Raw genomic sequence first — 17,787 nt, forward strand, 5'->3', positions numbered from 1 at the left:
CCATTAATATAATTACAATGTTGTGCAACCATCACCATTCTCTAATTCTAAGATTTTTCGTCATCCTAAATAGAAAGAGAAACTCTGTACCCATTCAAAATAACTATGCAACCCAGCCGGTGGGGCTCAGTGGTTGAGCATCAACCTATGAACCAGGAGGTTATGGTTCGATTCCCGGTCAGGGCACATGCCCAGGGCTGGATCCCCCGGGGCGGGGAGGGGGGGGGTGAAGAAGGCAGCCAATCAATGATTCTCATTATTGATGCTTCTCTCTCTCTCTCTCTCTCTCTCTCTCTCTCCTCTCTCTCTCCCCCTTCCTCTCTGAAATAAATAAAAAACAATTAAAAGAAAACAAAATAATTATGAATTCTCTCTTCTCCCAGCCCCTAGTAACAATTCTACCTTCTGCCTCTATAAATCTTACTACTCTAGGTATCTCTAAGTGGAATTATATAGTATCCTTTTGTATCTAGCATATTCCACTGCTAAGCATTATGTCTTCAGGATTCATTCATGCTGTAACCTGTCAGAATTTGCTTACTTTTTAAGACTAAATTATATTCCATTGTGCATATGTATACACACACACATCACATCACATCACACTTTGTTCCATTATTTTGGGTATATACCTAGAAGTGGAATTGCTGGATCATATGGTGAATCTATGTTTTACTATGAGGAACTGCCACACTGCTTTTTGCACAGCAGCTGCACCATTTTACATTCCCACTAGCAATGCACCAGGTTCTAATTTATCCACATCCATTCCAATACTTGATACTTTTCTTTTTCTTATTCTTCTTATAGTAGTCATCCTATCAGGTGTAAAATGTATGTCATGGTTTTGATTTGCATTTCTCTAATAACTAATAATGTTATATATATAGCATCATTTCATGTGCTTCTCAGCCATTTGTATATCTTATTTGGAAAAATGACTGTTGAAGTCCTTTGCCCATTTTTAATTCGGTTGTTTGGGATTTTTGTTGATGAGTTGTAGGAGGCTCTTTATATATTCTGGATATTAATCCCTTATCCAATACATGATTATAAATATCTTATCCCATTGTGTGGATTGTAATTTCACATAATCCACACTTGTATGCTTTACAATAGTGTATAGATTTTAATTTCCTTTAAATTAATTAAAAGTCAGTCTCTTATGACATTAATTCTGCAAATATTACAAATTCTCACAACTAAAATTAACATCAAACTATTGCTAGTATTAAAAACATAATTTAAGTGAACTTCTTAAAATTAAGTAGAGTCTAAAAAGAGTCAAGTAGAAAACCAAAATAATTTTTAGAATATATAACAGAAATGTAAGTGAAACAGGTGGGTGACATTTCAGGAGAAATAATGTAATACTGGTTTGTAGTGAGAATATAACTCATTTGGCCTTTCATGGAAGTTTTATCAAAGGGGCTATTAACTCAAGTTATTATACTTTAAGAAAATAAAATGTCATATTTAGTATGAGGGAAACCCCGGGCATTTTCATAATTGAAAGATTCATGGAATCAAATTGTTATTTAACAATCATACAATTCAGAGTTTTGAAGCTTTGGCAATTAGTGATTTAGATATTTACTCCTATAAATTAAAATCACAAGAAATCAGGCTACTTTAATTCTTAAATATTGCATTGCTTTCAAAATAATACATTTTAACATCTATATATGAGCTATTAACATTTTGCTACTGGCTATTAAAGACAACTGATTCTCTAATATTTGAAAACAACACTTTCCCTAAAAACAAAATTTTAAGTGGAAAAAATATTAAATTAAATGGCCAAATTTAGCACCCTTTATCACTCAGAAATTAGTATAAGAGAGATCTGAACATCTCCCTTTCTTAAACTATAAGGTAACTCTCTCCTTAGGATGTCTATATTTGGTTAATTATGTCTACAACTTTTATCATTTAAAACAGTATGGGACAGAACCTAGAGATAGAACCTAGCGAGAGAACATGGCAAAAGATCCTGGACAGAACCTGGCTACAGAACTTGGCTGGAGAAACTAGACAGAACATGGCAGGAGAACCTGGATAGAACCTGGTCACAGAACCTGGCCTCAGAACCTGGCGACTGAACCTGGCTGGAGAACCTAGCGAGAGAACGTGGCTACAGAACCTGGCAAGAGAACCTAAACAGAACCTGGCAAAAGATCCTGGACAGAACCTGGCTATAGAACTTGGCTGGAGAACCTAGACAGAACATGGCAGGAGAACCTGGACAGAACCTGGCTACAGAACTTGGCTGGAGAACCTAGAGAGAACCTGGCTGAAGAACCTAGAGACAGAACCTGGCTACAGAACCTGGATAGAACAAGGCAAGAGAACCTGACTAGAACCTGGTGACTGAACCTCGCTGGACAGAACCTGGCTGGAGAACCTAGCAAGGGAACATGGCTACAGAACCTGGCTGGAGAAGCTAGCAAGAGAACATGGACACAGAACCTGACTGGAGATCCTAGATAGAACCAGGCGAGAGAACCCAACCATGCTGGTCAACTGAACGCTGCCTCCGTGTTAGTCCTTCTTGGCCAACTCCATCCACACTTTTGGGGACCCCTGGACCTGCTGGGGTTGGACCCCAGCATCCCATGACCTCCTGTCTCTTGTCTAAAGGAGCTCTCCACTTTTCCACACCTTATCTTTTCTTCATAGTCCTTACCACCATCTGAAATTGTTTTATCTGTCACTAGAAAGTAAGCTTCATGGGGCTTTATCTTTCTTATTCACTGCTAAATTATCAGCCAATACTATGGTTGGCATATAGTAAGTGGCATATAGTAGGTGCTCAGTAAACAAAATAAATAATTACTAATATTTATTGAAAAAAAATAAAAAAATAAAAATAAAACAGTATGGTATAGCCCTAGCTGGTTTGGCTCAGTGGATAGAGCGTGGGCCTATGGACTGAAGGGTCCCAAATTAGATTCCGGTCAAGGGCACAGGCCTGGGTTGTGGGTTTGACCCCCCCCCCCGGGGGGGGGGGGCATGCGGGAGGCAACCAATCAATGATTCTCTCTCATCATTCATGTTTCTGTCTCTCTCTTCCTCTCCTTCTCTTAAATCAATAAAAAAAAATTAAAAAAAATAAAAATAAAACAGTATGGTATAATAAATCTTATAGCTTCTGATTGATATACAAAGGAAAACATGTGCTTTATTAGAAGTGATTTTCTTCCAGAAGTCAACAAGAAAACTGTTTTTAAAATATAGCAAAAAAGAAGTTATATAAAATACTAACATTCAAATCCTATTTTCCCCAAAGCAGAACAACTCTTATAGACCATCAGCATTATTTTACTCTGTAAAATGCACTGCTGTTACAAACAGAATCACATTAACTATTAATATAAAGTATAATTTTAATATGTGGGCACACACTTCCACCTTCCATTATTTTTTAATAAATTATTGTATCCACAACGACTGAAGGGAACCTACCAAACTGTATTCCCTAAAAAAAATCTGACACATAACTTGGGGAAAGGTATCAGAATAAAGTGACCAATAAGAAATCCCATTTCAGGACAGAGACTAGGTTTTGTTCTGTGAACAGTGACAACCTTAGGCACAGCCACAGACACACACATACACAAGTTTATTGATGACAAAATGATACCTACTCATGGTATTTTGAAAAGCCCATAGAAAAGAATAAGGAATAAACTAAAAGTTCATCATAATGAAATCACCCAGAAAACAATTTCTGTTAACATTTTGGCATATTTTAGGCATTTGCATGTATTTTTTTATAACATTGGGAGCATACTATATGCTCTGCCTTGTATTTTGCCACTTCCTTTCCTTCAACCATTGTCAATGTGATAACTAAGAAATGATTTCATGGGTTTTATTTACATGCTTTTTATTATTAATGTGGTTGAATGTTTTTTAATAATATAGTAGAATTATATGTATTTTCTTTTATGAATTTATTCACATTAATAAATTTTCTGAAATAAAAGCTTTATACAAATTAATGGTATTAGTCATATATGCTGTGTATATTCTTTCAGCTGTTTATTCTTTTTTTTTTAGCTGTTTATTCTACATTGATTTTATTTTGACAAGTTTAGTGTTTTTTAATTAAAAATATTTTTTACCTTTACAAAATAAGCATACCAATTTTATTCAATTGCAAAATTAAAAAAAAGAACTGACACAGTAAAATTACCAAGACAGAATTCTACAGAAAACAATGTACTTAAAGGGAAGATAAAAACAATAAACCAACAGTGTTTGTTACCTGTTAAGTGATCTAAGTAGTACTGATAGAGCTTGCACTGAATAGGAGTCATTCTTACAGCTAACACATATTCATGTTTTGGAGGCAAGAACTTTGTTAATGCTGTATAATCTTTCCTCTGTAATTAACAGGAGAATGAAAATTAGTTAACCTAAATATATAACAGGAATTAAGTGCTCTAAGAATTATCACTGCTTGCAACTAAAAGATACACACACACAAATAGATACCAAACATATAACAAAACATCTTCTTAAACAGATTTACCCACTTAAATCACACAAAATGATTCCCATACGAGTGCAGTCAATTTATTTCATATGACTACACAATATGATGCACTGGTAAAAAGATACTGCAATACAAGTTTTAAATGGAAGTGGTCATATTACCAAGTAAGCAATTTAGGTTTTCAAATGGTCTCCTTTCTCTCTCTCTCTCTCTCTCTCTCTCTCTCTCTCTCTCTATATATATATATATATATATATATATATATGTATATGTATATGTATATGTATATGTATATGTATATGTATATGTATATGTATACATATATATTAGAGGCCCGGTGCACAAAAATTTGTGCACTCGGGGGGTGGGGGGGGTGGGGAAGGGGGCCCCTCAGCCCGGCCTGTGCCCTCTCGCAGTCTGGGACCCCTCGGGAGATAACGACCTGCTGGCTTAGGCCTGCTCCCTGGTGGCAGAGGGCAGGCCCAATCCCTCAGTGCAGCCCCTGGTCGGGCTCAGAGCAGGGCCGACTGGGGAGTTGGGGCGCCACCCCCTGTCATACATAGAGCAGGGCGATCGGGAAGTTGTGATTCCACCCTCAGTCACGCTCAGGGTAGGGCCGATTGGGGGGTTGGGGCACCATCCCCTGTCACACTCAAGGCAGGGTCGATGGGGAGGTTGCGGCGCCACCCCCTGTCATGCACAGAGCAGGGCCAATCAGGGGGTTGGGGCATTTCCCCCTGTCACTCACAGAGCAGGGCCCATCAGGGAGGTTGGGGCTCTGTACCCTGTCACACACAGAGCAGGGCCAATCAGGGGGTTGGGGTGCCGCCCTCTATCACCCACAGAGCAGGGCCAATCAGGGGGTTGGGGTGCCGCCACTGTCACACTCAGGGTAGGGCCGATGGGGAGGTTATGGCTCTACCCCGTCACACACAGAGCAGGGCCCATGGGGGGGGGGTGTTGGGGCGCTGCACCCTGTCACACACAGAGCAGGGCTGATCAGGGGGATGGGGCGCCTTCCCCTGTCACGAACAGAGCAGGGTGGATAGGGAGGTTGTAGCCCCGACCCCTGTCACACACAGAGCCGCAGGGAGATCAGGGGGTTTGGGCGCTGCTTCGTCACGCTGATCCCGGTGCCGGGAGGCCTCGCGGCTCCGCTGATCCCGGTGCTGGGAGGCATATTACCCTTTTACTATATAGGGTAGAGGCCTGGTGCATGGGTGGGTGCCGGCTGGTTTGCCCTGAAAGGTGTCCTGGATCAGGGTGGGGGTCCCCACTGGGATGCCTGGCCAGCCTGGGTCAGGGGATGATGGCTGTTTGCAGCTAGTCACACATCCTTCAGGGTGGGGGTCCCCACTGGGGTGCCTGGCCAGCCTGGGTGAGAGGATGATGGCTGTTTGCAGCTGGTCACACACCCTTCAGGGTGGGGGTCCCTGGCCAGTCTGGGTGAGGAGCTGAGGGCTGTTTTCAGGCTGGGGGTGACTGAAGCTCCCAACCACTCCTTTTTTTCTTTTTTTTCTCTTTTTTTTATTCTGGGCCAGCTTTAGCTTTGAGGCTTGGCTCCAGCTCTTAGGCCTCCGCTGCTGAAAGTAGGTTTCTGGCCTTTGCTTACAATGTTGCGATCCTGCTGGCTGAAGCCCAGCAGGTTTCTGGGGTTTTGTTTAGCTTCTATGTTTGTTACATATTTGCTTGCAGCTCAGAGGCCTGCAACGGCAGGCGGGTATCGTTGGAGTCCTCCGTCACTGAAGCAAGCAAGCCTCATGTTAGTTTCAAGCTGCCTGGCTGCCGGCCACCATCTTGGCTGAGTTAATTTGCATATTGCCCTGATTAGCCAATAGGAAGGGTAGCGGTCGTATACCATGTTTCTCTTTTATTAGATAGGATACTAGAGGCCCAGTGCACAAAAAGTTGTGCACTGGCGGGGGGGGGCGGGTGGGGGCGGGGGGGTGTCCCTCAGCCCGACCTGTGCCCTCTCACAGTCTGGGACCCCTCAGGAGATAACCACCTGCTGGCTTAGGCTTGCTCCCCGGGTGGCAGATGGCAGGCCCGGATGACGGCTGGGTGGGCGGTGGCAGATCGTGCCGCCGCCCAGGGTCGCACACTGCAGGCTGTCCCGCCCTGCCTGCAGTATGCAAATTTAACGGCCATCTTTGTTGGGTTAATTTGCATACTCTTCTGATTGGCTGATGGGCATAGAGAAGGTAAGGTAAATTACCATCTTTGTCTTTTATTAGTGTAGATATATATATATATATATATAATAAAAGCATAATATGCTAATTAGACCAGATGCCTGAACAGCTCGACCATCCAGACGACCTTCCGAATGAAACCGTGGCTGCGAGGGCCGAGCCCCTTGCACAAATTGTGTGCACTGGGCCTCTAGTATATATATAAGAGAAGAGAAACAAGGAGAATAGGGGATGTAATAGGTAGTGCTAGCAAAAAGACTTGCTTTAATCATACATTAAAATTGATGAATCAAAGTCTGATGAACTCTAAATTGTGCTTTGTGTAAGATGTGCAAAATGCCAGAGAATAATGCATAACTCATGGGGCAATCTTTGCCCAATTGCGAAATCAAGCCACGTATAAGCATTCTTGAAACCAATTATTGGAATAGAAAAGAAAGAACACTAATATGCAAGATACATATGACTACCTAATCCAGAAAAAAAAACAAAAACACTGTCTAGGTAGCAGCAACAGAAACAGAGTACTTGCTAGTACCTGTGGCCAACAAAAACAGGATGACTTTGCCTTATATGATGGTAACATACCATCATATAAGTATACTCAGGCATAAGGATGGCCTGTTTCATTTGTTACATCTTTGTGGCTACCATTAGTATCTAGTATTAAAAGAAAAAGTGCAGATGTTGAAATCTATTAACTGCTGACTCAGTCTCTATAGAGTTATCTACTCATTAATATAGGTTCATTGAAAATGTATATATAAACAATACTAGACCTTCAGGTTTTTGTACTTGACAATAATAAAACTGTTCCTTCAGAATTACATTTAAAATGGCATTTCTCAAAAAAAAAATGGCATTTCTCGTAAATCATAAATGCCTTTACTACAACCCTTTCAAATAAATGATGTTTAGAATACTATAGATTTAGAATGAGCACAGAAATTTCTTAATCATAATAGCTGTGTTCTTTGTACATAGTCCCTATCTTAAGGATAAGGGATCTAAACATTTACATATTCAAATATTAAGATGTACACTAGGCAAATCAATAATGGAACTTTTTAAAAAGTCAATGTTGCATACACTTTTAAAGACAATGCAAGGAGGTTTAACTGTAAACTATATACTGAAAAAGGGGGGAAACAAAATAAAATTTAAATTCAGAAAACATTTTAGGATTGCAATATAATGAAGTAATAAAATTTTGTTACTATGGAATGTATTTGTACCTGAACACATCCAGCTAACATCTCATAGAGAATGTGAGCACGTTTTTTCATCACTCTGACATCTACCATGGTAGAATCTGCACACTGACCATTTTGGATTGGATTTATAAATCGATTTCTGAACTCCTTAATGGAGCCAAGCAAATTTTCCTTTATAAAGTTAACCATGCAATGATCTAAAAGAGAAGACATTAGTTTATTAACAACAATAATGAAAAAATGTCTCAGAAAAATTTTCAAATAAGATGCTTACATCAAAATATGTATGCCATGGAAGGATTAGAATTAATCTACAAAGAAAGAACACCAAACTGAAGATAGATTAAACATTGGTTATAAGTCTGATCTAGAACTAGATTTCCTAAACCAGATGAGAAATTCAAATAAAAACCAGCCCTGGCCAGTGTTATTCAATTGTTAGAGCATTGGTTCATGCACCAAAGGGTTGTAGGTTCGATTTCCAGTCAAGGGCAAGTACCTGGGTTGCAGGTTTGATCCCCAACCCTGTTTGGGATAGGTCAGGAGGCAACCAATTAATGTGTCTCTCTCACATCAATGTCTCTCTCTCGATTTCTCTCTCCCCCCCTCCATTACATTGTCTCTTTTATTATAACTCAGTACTCTTTATATGTGAGTATAAAACAAGTATTCTATTAATTTTAACCAAGATTTTATGATCAACAAGAGTACATTAGGAAAAAATAACAACACATAGAGACTGGCCAGCATGGCTCAGTGATTGAGCATTAATCAATGAACCAGGAGGTCACAGTTCAATATCCAGTCAGGATGCATGCCTGGGTTGCTGACTCAATCCCCAGTGTGGGGCATATAGGAGGAAGCCAATCAATGATTATCTCTCATCATTGATGTTTCTCTCTCTCTCTCTCTCTCTCTCTCTCTCTCTCTCTCTCTCTCTCTCAAATCAATACAAATATATTTTAAAAAAACATAGATACTGAATCAAAATAATGAAATCAGGTAATAAGCTACTATATCAAATTTTATATTACTGCTTTAGTTCTAGAAGTCTTTAACAGAATTATCAGTTACCCCATACAAATCAGACCACAATGAGAAACAGCGTTTGTATTAGTATGGTAAGAGAAAAGAAGGAAACTAGAACACATAAAAATAAATTGAAATAATAACATATATTAAAAATAATAAAAACAGTTAAATTACTATCTATAATAATAAAAGCATAATATGCTAATTAGATCGGATAGTGGGACAACCTTCCGGACGAAGCCAGGGCTGCGAGGGTCAAGCTCCTCGCACAAATTTCGTGCATCAGGCCTCTAGTAAATACACTAAACGAATGAAAACAACATAAAAATAACAAAATGCTACTATAGTGGATTATAATAAAAAATTTCAATTTGTTACTTGCTAAATAACAAACTAGTGTTCCCTTTTCAGTGTCGTTACAAAAATTAAAATGAGGAAAATTCACAAGTCATTTCCCTGTATTCACATCATCTATCCTCCCCCACCACAAACTCTATGCTGACATGGATTCAACACAGCTCCCCTTGCCCGCCTTCACCTTCCTAAAATTTCCATACCTCGCATTTCTTTTCAATTTCACATCAGGACCTCACCCAAAACTGGATATATTTTGTTACAGTATCTCCTGAATAGTCACAAATGCATCTGTGCTTTTAAAGCAAGCATGTAAAACTCTCGGCCTGCAAGCCGCATACAGCCCACAATGAATATTTTAGCAGCCCAGCCAATATAACAGTATGTAAGAAATGTTTTAATAAAAATTTTGTAACTTAATTTTTACAATATCCTGTTACACATAATTATTAATAATGAACTACAACATTCGCTAATGACTGATTACTATAATCGTGTTGCATTCATTTCCCTTATGCGCTTTATGCAAAGGCACACCATTTCTCTCCACTGATGCTAGCAGCAAATATTTTAGGATCCAATTGCCATGTTATTAGTCTTGGACTGACTTGTTTGGTGCGTGCAATAGGAAATATTTCGCTTTCGAAGAACAAGAAAAATAGGTTTATTTGCATTACACATATTAATTTGTGCAGTTATTCAGTGTCTGGTAAGTTAATGTTCAAGAAAGAAAATGTTAATTTTTATTAAAATGTTCTATTATTTTATGTCAACGATTACTCATTTATTTCAGCCCTTTGTAATCAGTATGTCTCTATTGAAATAAACCTACATTTCTATGACAATTGAAGCTTTTGTGTTTTTGCAGCTCACATAAACTTAAACCTTGTTTGGCCCATGTTAGCATTTGAGTTTGACATGCTTGTTTTAAAGAAATAATTAAAACTTCTGATACTGTTTATATATTTCAAATTCTCTATTTATAGTTGAAGGCTCACAATGGTATAACACTTAACTGTGGTTTACCAGTCATATTTATAAAGCATTACATTTGAAATGTAAGGTATTCTCTCACAGAAGACTAAGATGGACCTATATAGTTCATGGTCAGAGAATATACTAGAAAAACAGAAGGTGAATGGCAAAGAGGAAAAGCTAATACTCTATAGATTATTAGAAGTGGTGTTCCTGTTAAAATAACCCTCACACTCACACTCAATTAGATTATTTTGAAGTGGTGTTCCTGTTAAAATAATCCTCCTCCTTGATCGTATAGAATTCATAGCTTTTGAAACAGCAGATGCTTCATTTTTTAGAATATGGCCTTCATCACAAACAACAAAGTCAGGGCCTACAAAAATGTAAAGAAAAACAATATTTAATTAATATATAACAAATAAAGCGTAATCAATTTAAGTAAATCAAGTTAATTCTTTTACAGACCTGCTCATGTAGGAAGATAAACATCATTCTTACAAGAATAGTTATATTTTATCTGCTGTTGGATTGGGTTCATGTGGCATAAACTAGTGTTAATTATATCTTAATAGCAGAGTATTAAAGTACTACTATAATGTTACTCAAAAATAAGCAACAATAAAAATAATCACAAGGGTGAAAAGATCCACCAATAGATTTGAAGTATTTGAAAAAACAAATCTTTTTTACAAGTGAAAAACAGTATCTAAATAGGAATTTTACAGAGACTAAGAGAAATTTATATATATATATTTTAAAAAATTACATTTTAAGAAATAATATATAAATAACAATGGGCCATGAAGTATTTCCCATTTAACTTATGCCATATAACACTCATTGCTGGGAGGAAAATTTAACTGATAAAAACAGCTAAACTGATTTTTACATTGTTATGAGGGGTGGGGAGAATGCTTTCTAAGCTATAAAAGATCACACAGCTTAGTGACTATTTTGAAAGAAATATATACACTTACTTTACTAAAATAACATGTATTTTTTCTAAAGTACCCAAATACAAGTTTGCTTGTTCATTAACTTTCACTATAGTAATCCTGTATAATAAAAGGCTAATATGCAAATCGACCAAATGGCAGAACGACCAGTAGCTATGGCATGCACTGACCACCAGGGGGCAGATGCGCAGCACAGGAGCTGGTCCTGAGTGGCCAGTGCACCCCCACTGCTCAGCCAGAAGCTGGGCTCACTCCCCAGCATGTGTAGGAGTCAACCAATAGATGTGTCTCTCTCACATCAAAGTCTCTTTTTCTCTTCCCGCCCCCCCCCATCGCCCTTCTACTGTCCCTCTGAAAAGCAATAGAAAAAAATAATAATAAAATAAAATAAAATAAAAGAGGCAAACGGGTACTAACTTTCAGTTATAAGATGAATAAGAAGAATAAGGTCTGAGAATCTAAATGTATAACATGGTGACTATAGTTGTGGATCTAAATGTATAATATGGTAATAACTGTATTGTATAACTATAATTTGCTCAGAATTTGAATGTTTTTACAAAAAAGTAAATATGTGATGTGGTAGATGTATAAGTAAAAGGGGGAATCCTTTCACAATGTACATCAAATCATCATGTTGTGTACTTTTAAGTATCTTACAATTTAATTTGTCAGTTATACCTAAATAAAGATGAAAAAAAATCAAAGTAAATAAAAAGGAGGACAAGCCATGAATTCTAAAGAATACTATTATATTTTGGAGTGAAAATTATACTTTCTCAACAAACATCTAAAGCCTCAATAGTGTGTTAAAGTAGTGAAATATGACAAGATGAAAATTGAACGGAACAATTATAGATACAAATGTTTTGTGGATAGTACAACTTGATGCTTCTCCAAGTGGCAAAAAAGAGTCAAATATTTGGATCTTAGGTCATGAGGATTACTGTCATAAGAATCAACAGTATTGCAAATGTTAACCTTCAATAGTGACGACCCTTTAAAAGAGAAAAAGTATGCAGCAATTCTTCTGACATAATGCTGGGATAGAAACTTAAGGACTGTTTTCAGGGTATGGAGAGAGCTCTTGTTATCTTATCTAATAGACAAACATGTAAATTAACCATCCCTCTGCTATGCTCACCAGCCAATCAGGAGAGTATGCAAATTAACCCAAAAAAGATAGTGGTTAATTTGCATACGTAGGGGGCAAAGCGGCGGAGCGAAGACTGAAGGCTCCATCCGGAGCGAAGGCCTGGGTCCCGGGTGCTGGAGGAAAACCGGTGCCAGCAGCCAGGGCAAGGGAAGGCCTATTGCACGAATCTCTTCGTGCAACAGGCCTCTAGTCTATACTAATAAAAGGGTAATATGCTGATTAGACCGGGAGACCTTCCAGACAAAGCCATGGTGGCGGGGCCAAGACAGAGGCGTTTAGGGGTGATCAGGCTGGCGGGGGTCAGTTGGGGGTGATCAGGCTGGCAGTGGGGGGAGGCAGTTGGCGGCAAGCAGGCTGACGGGGGGGCCAGTTGGGGGCGAGCAGGCCAGCGGGGGTGGGGGTGGGGGCAGTTGGGGGTGATCAAGCCAGCAGAGGGGGCAGTTGGAAGTGAGCAGGCTGGCAGTGGGGGGCAGTTGGGGGAAATCAGGCTGGCAGGGGGGCAGCTGGGGTGAGCAGGCCAGCAGGCGGAGTGGTTAAGGTAGACCAGGCAGGCAGGCAGGTGAGCAGTTAGGAGCCAGCAGTGTCAAATTGCAAGGGGGATGTCCCACAGGGACCGGGCCTAAACCAGCAGTTGGACATCCCCTGAGGGGTCCCAGATTGGAGAAGGTGCAGGCCGGGCTGAGGGACACCCCCCCCATGCACAAATTCTGTGCACTGAGCCACTAGTCATATAATATTCAGACAGTTGGAAATATCTGCAATTGTGCCACAGGCACGTGACATTTTTAATTGTTTACAAGGTCTCTCCTAAAAACCATAAGCACTTCTATTCTAAGGACGTGCATTCTGAACAGTTGGCAACATTAAGGGTGATTTCATCTTCATGAAATTATACCAAGAAACAAAAAGGCAAAAACCTGAAGGATAAATGAAACAAAACTAGCTACTTAGCAGCTGCTCAATTGGTATTTGTTAATTAAAACTTAACGTACATTTTTTTTTGTCTGAATCTTACTTTCTTTTTTTTTATTGCTTAAAGTATTACAAAGGGTATTACATATGTGTCCTTTTTTTCCCCCCCGCCCTTGACAGTCCCCTAGCCTCCACTATCCCCCAGTGTCTTATGTCCATTGGTTATGCTTATATGCATGCATACAAGTCCTTAGGTTGATCTCTTACCCGCCTCCCTCCTGCCCCCCAACCCTCCCCGGCCTTCCCGCTGCAGTTTGACAATCTGTTTGAGGCAGCTCTGCCTCTGTATCTATTATTGTTCAATGAAGGAAAACTTAACGTACATTTTTTATTCAACTTGCTTCTCTATCACAGTGCCTGTTAATAACTTACCTGGATCAACCAAAGCTTTGTTAAATATTTCTTTAAGTTTCCTACTCTTCACATTCCTTCCTTGAGCAAGATTTCTGTACATCTCATAGCCTATGATCATAACACCACCATCTTCTTGCCACCTCTGAAGCATGTAGCTCCTCTCCTGAGGACGTTTCACAGTTGCTAATTCAGAGACCTTTTGTGGGAAAATAAAGATTTTTAAAAGTAGATATTAGTAATGTATAAATGCTAAATATCCTCATTGAAATATATGTCACTGGTAAAAAAACAATCTTTTTTAGTATACTAATTTCATCCAGTTATTTTAATAATAAAAACATAAAATGATACCTCAAGCTTCTCATCATCTTTTAACCCTTCTTGCCACTTCTCAAATTCATTCATCCAATTCAAAGCAGTATTAAGAGGACAAACCACCAAAGCTGTACTGAAATCCAATTTATCACACAAAAGAACTGTATGAAGAAAACTTACTACCTACAAAGAAACAAATGATATCAATATCTGCAAGAAATTAAATCAAGCAATCTTACAATTCAATAGTTGTTTCAGTTTGTTTGTTTCTGCTTTAAACAATAAAGCAGATAACCAAAGCTCACAACTTCCAAACCAGGCAAAGTACAGGGGAAGAGATATCCTATGTAAAAAAAGAAAAAAAGGGGGGGGAGGGGGCTTCAACTAGATAATGCATAATTATACAGCTCCACGATTCTTTGACCAGTAATAATAATCTATAATAATAAAAGCGTAATATGCAAATTGACCGAACAGCCAAAGGGCGGAACAACCGTTCGAACAACCTTCCGGACAAAGCCAGGGATGCCAGGGCTGCAAAGGCCTACTCTTGCATGAATTTCATACATCGGGCCTCTAGTATGAATATAAGAAGTGAACACACCAAAACAGCTACTAAGTTCCTGGCCTCCACACAACATTCCTACAACCTTTCAGAAAATGCCACTGCAATTAATAGACAATTGTGTTATGAAGTACTTTTCCATTTTTAAGTGTTCTGAATCTATAATAATTATCTTATGGTTTAAAATACATAGATTCACTAATTTCCCTTCTCTGTTACAATTCCTGACATCCAGAAATGTAGTACGTTAATAGTGAAAAATATTTAAGGTTCTCATTACTACGGGATGACAGACTGTTAAAAAGTGTTAAAGAAAATTCATTTCTACCTCAGAATCTCAGCAGTTTTTACTGGCTATGCTTGTAATGCCATTCCTTCTCTTAACTAGGATCTCTGCTCAAATATCACCTCTTAAGAGATGCTTTCCTCCTTATTTTCCCTTAACACTTGTTATCTGAAAATATACATTCTTATTTTGATTAAAATCTCTCTCTACCATCAGAATATAAGCTTTTAGGGGGAGGGATCTTGTAATTCTTATTTACTGCCTTATCTCCACCCCTATAACTGTCTGAAACATAACAATCCTATATTCTTAAATTAATAAGTGCACAAGAACAGAATACCTTCATGTTCGTACCTGTAAAGTCTTACCAAGGCCCATGCAGTGGGCTAGAATACAACCTGAACCTGGAGATTTCTTTGTTTTTTTAACAGACTCACAGCAGCAATCCCACATAAACTGAACACCTAAAAAGAATAGCTTCATTAAGTTCAATTTAAAGGCCCAAGTTAAAAATGTTCCTTCATAAATATATCAAAAACATTAACAATAACAAAACATCTAGGAAATAGAATTTTTACAACAAATAAATAATCTCTTAAATGTAAATGAGGATTCCCCACAATGCAAACCTCCCCCAATGAACTAGAAAAAAAGACAGTGAAAACAAACACACAATAAGGTGACTTTCCTTCATTCACCTTATCTAACTTATACAGACCACCATTCCCTGGGATGGTCCAAAGAAACATACAAATAATCTAAAATAGAAACTTTATCCAAAGAAGAAACAGATTTCAATCAAATATACTTTCAGGTTTATTGAGTAAATCAATAAAATAATAGGAGATAATTTATCATTACTCCCTTCATTCATTAGTAAAGACTGAACAAGAAAGGGGGCTGGCTACCCAAGAGTAGTAACTGTAGAACTTCCCTTACTCAAAACTGACTTACTGATTCCACTCTAACAAAGCAGAGGATAGAGATACTTTGTTAACTATCTAATACTAATATAGAAAAATTATTAACAAACGTACCTCAAAATGTTGAAATAGCATTGCCTGACAAAGATTTTAGCTAACTAACTCCCCATCACCACGCTGCTGACCGTAGTCAACCACTGCAGACCAGGTGAGATACACTTGCCATATATATCCATTTGTAAGTGGCACTTACTTCCACCTCTTTAAAAATGTGTCAGAGGAAAAACTAGATTAAGTTTAAATAGAATAGTTTCTTCTGAATAGGTCTAAAAAGGAAAGTGTGAGTAATTGAAATGTAAAATCTGAGTGATGCATTAAAAATAACTTCCCATTTGAAAACTTGGGATAATTTAGAAGATTTTTGCCAAATAGCTGTTGTCACTTCTTTTTTTCTATAATGTTGATTATCTTAAAGTAGGAGTATTAGCCATTACTTTTTTGCTCCATTAATGGCCAAAATTTTGTGTTTACCATAGTAATTTTCCATTCTTGTGTTTTTTTTGTTCATTAAGCTATGAACATTCTAGTCTGTTTAAAGTTTGATCTGCTCAGGTGCCATATTATTCAGCTTGGATAGCATATTCTCCATTTGCATTAAACTATGGAGTACAGTGGAAAGGAAATAGGAACACTACTAACAGCTTAATCTAAGATAATAGTTCCTTAATGAGATTTGGAGTCATTGGGGTTGTTTCTTAGTGGGAGGGGAGACCTTATAAAAGCTTAATTGTGAGAGAATCAGTTTTCCAAAGTGTTAAAATTTTCTGAAATCAATGCTTAATTATACATTAAAAGAATTAAATAATTTAGAAGAAGATGGGTTTATAATATTATGTTATCAGAAATTCTCTGAGCCTGGATTGTATGAAGACATACACATTGTTTTCTTTACAGTATGCTGTTTGTTTTTGAGTGGTTACAATTTTAGGAAATGTTGTCTATGCTCCAGTATCTAGACAGGTAGGGAAGGCTAATGTTCTATTTTCTGGGACATGAGCCTAGGGGAACATGCAAGAAATTCACTGCTGTAATTCAGATGATGGAAGAATTGCTGAAACTAACTAAAAAATTGAGCTCTATCTGAAAGAAGCAAACTTGTAAGCAAATGTGCAATAAAAATTAATCTTGGAAAAAAAAACAACTCACTCACTATCATTGTAATCATTCAATTTTTTTCTTCCTAATTTGCTTATATGCTCCATAAGAGCATGGATCTCATGTTTGTTTTGCTCACCAATGTACCTCCAGTGCTTAGTAGAATATGAGGCACACAGAAGACACCAAATGTTGGTAAAACTTAATTTAAAATGCTTTAATCATCTAACAGTTTCTTACCATCTACTTGATGGGGTTTCAATTTGATAACCATATTTCTATGAACCTGTACTAATGGTTCTTTAGTTTCTTCATCTTCATCTAAAACCAACTTGGTTGTTATTGGACACTTGGTAGGAGAAGCATCTTCTATTTCTATCACCTACAAGAAAGGGAACTATAGTTAAGCTCAAAGAAATCTTGCAAACAAGGGTAGAGTATTACTCTTACTAAAAGAAATTTTTCAAAATATAAACATCTACTTCGAAACCACACATCCAATATTTTGGCTTCAGAAGACCAGGACAGATCACAGATTTACATGTTTTCCAAAGTTAAAAAACCTCCACAAGACTTAGAAGCACTGTGATAATGTCTGTGATTTATCTCATCATTTCTCACCCTGGATATCTCATTACAAGCCATAAGTCGAGTACTAGAGTTGTGCTGAGTTGAGGAAACAAAGGTCAAGAAGGACTACAGAAACTACAGAGAACTATAGAGAAAAAAAGAGCTACATAAAAGACCTCCAGAAATCAAGATGAGAGTCACTGGATTTTAGCTGAATATTAAAATGTATATTAGGAGTAAAACTGCACAAAGCCAGACAAAGAG

General features: G+C 37.9%; 1 protein-coding gene across 10 annotated transcripts in view; it reads right to left on the bottom strand.

Moving 5' to 3' along the window:
* The window catches only part of ATRX (ATRX chromatin remodeler), a 284,022-nt gene that overhangs the window by 110,598 nt on the left and 155,637 nt on the right, over positions 1 to 17,787 (bottom strand). For all 10 annotated transcript variants that reach the window (XM_059679370.1, XM_059679369.1, XM_059679366.1 and 7 more), the window contains 7 exons: positions 17,194 to 17,335; positions 15,230 to 15,339; positions 14,061 to 14,207; positions 13,728 to 13,905; positions 10,507 to 10,644; positions 7,929 to 8,104; positions 4,271 to 4,388 (listed from right to left, as the gene is read on the bottom strand). In XM_059679370.1, coding sequence (XP_059535353.1) covers positions 4,271 to 4,388; positions 7,929 to 8,104; positions 10,507 to 10,644; positions 13,728 to 13,905; positions 14,061 to 14,207; positions 15,230 to 15,339; positions 17,194 to 17,335 — 1,009 coding nt within the window. The remainder of the gene's footprint in view (positions 1 to 4,270; positions 4,389 to 7,928; positions 8,105 to 10,506; positions 10,645 to 13,727; positions 13,906 to 14,060; positions 14,208 to 15,229; positions 15,340 to 17,193; positions 17,336 to 17,787) is intronic.

This window comes from Myotis daubentonii, chromosome X (assembly GCF_963259705.1).
Source record: "Myotis daubentonii chromosome X, mMyoDau2.1, whole genome shotgun sequence".
Lineage (NCBI taxonomy): Eukaryota > Metazoa > Chordata > Mammalia > Chiroptera > Vespertilionidae > Myotis > Myotis daubentonii.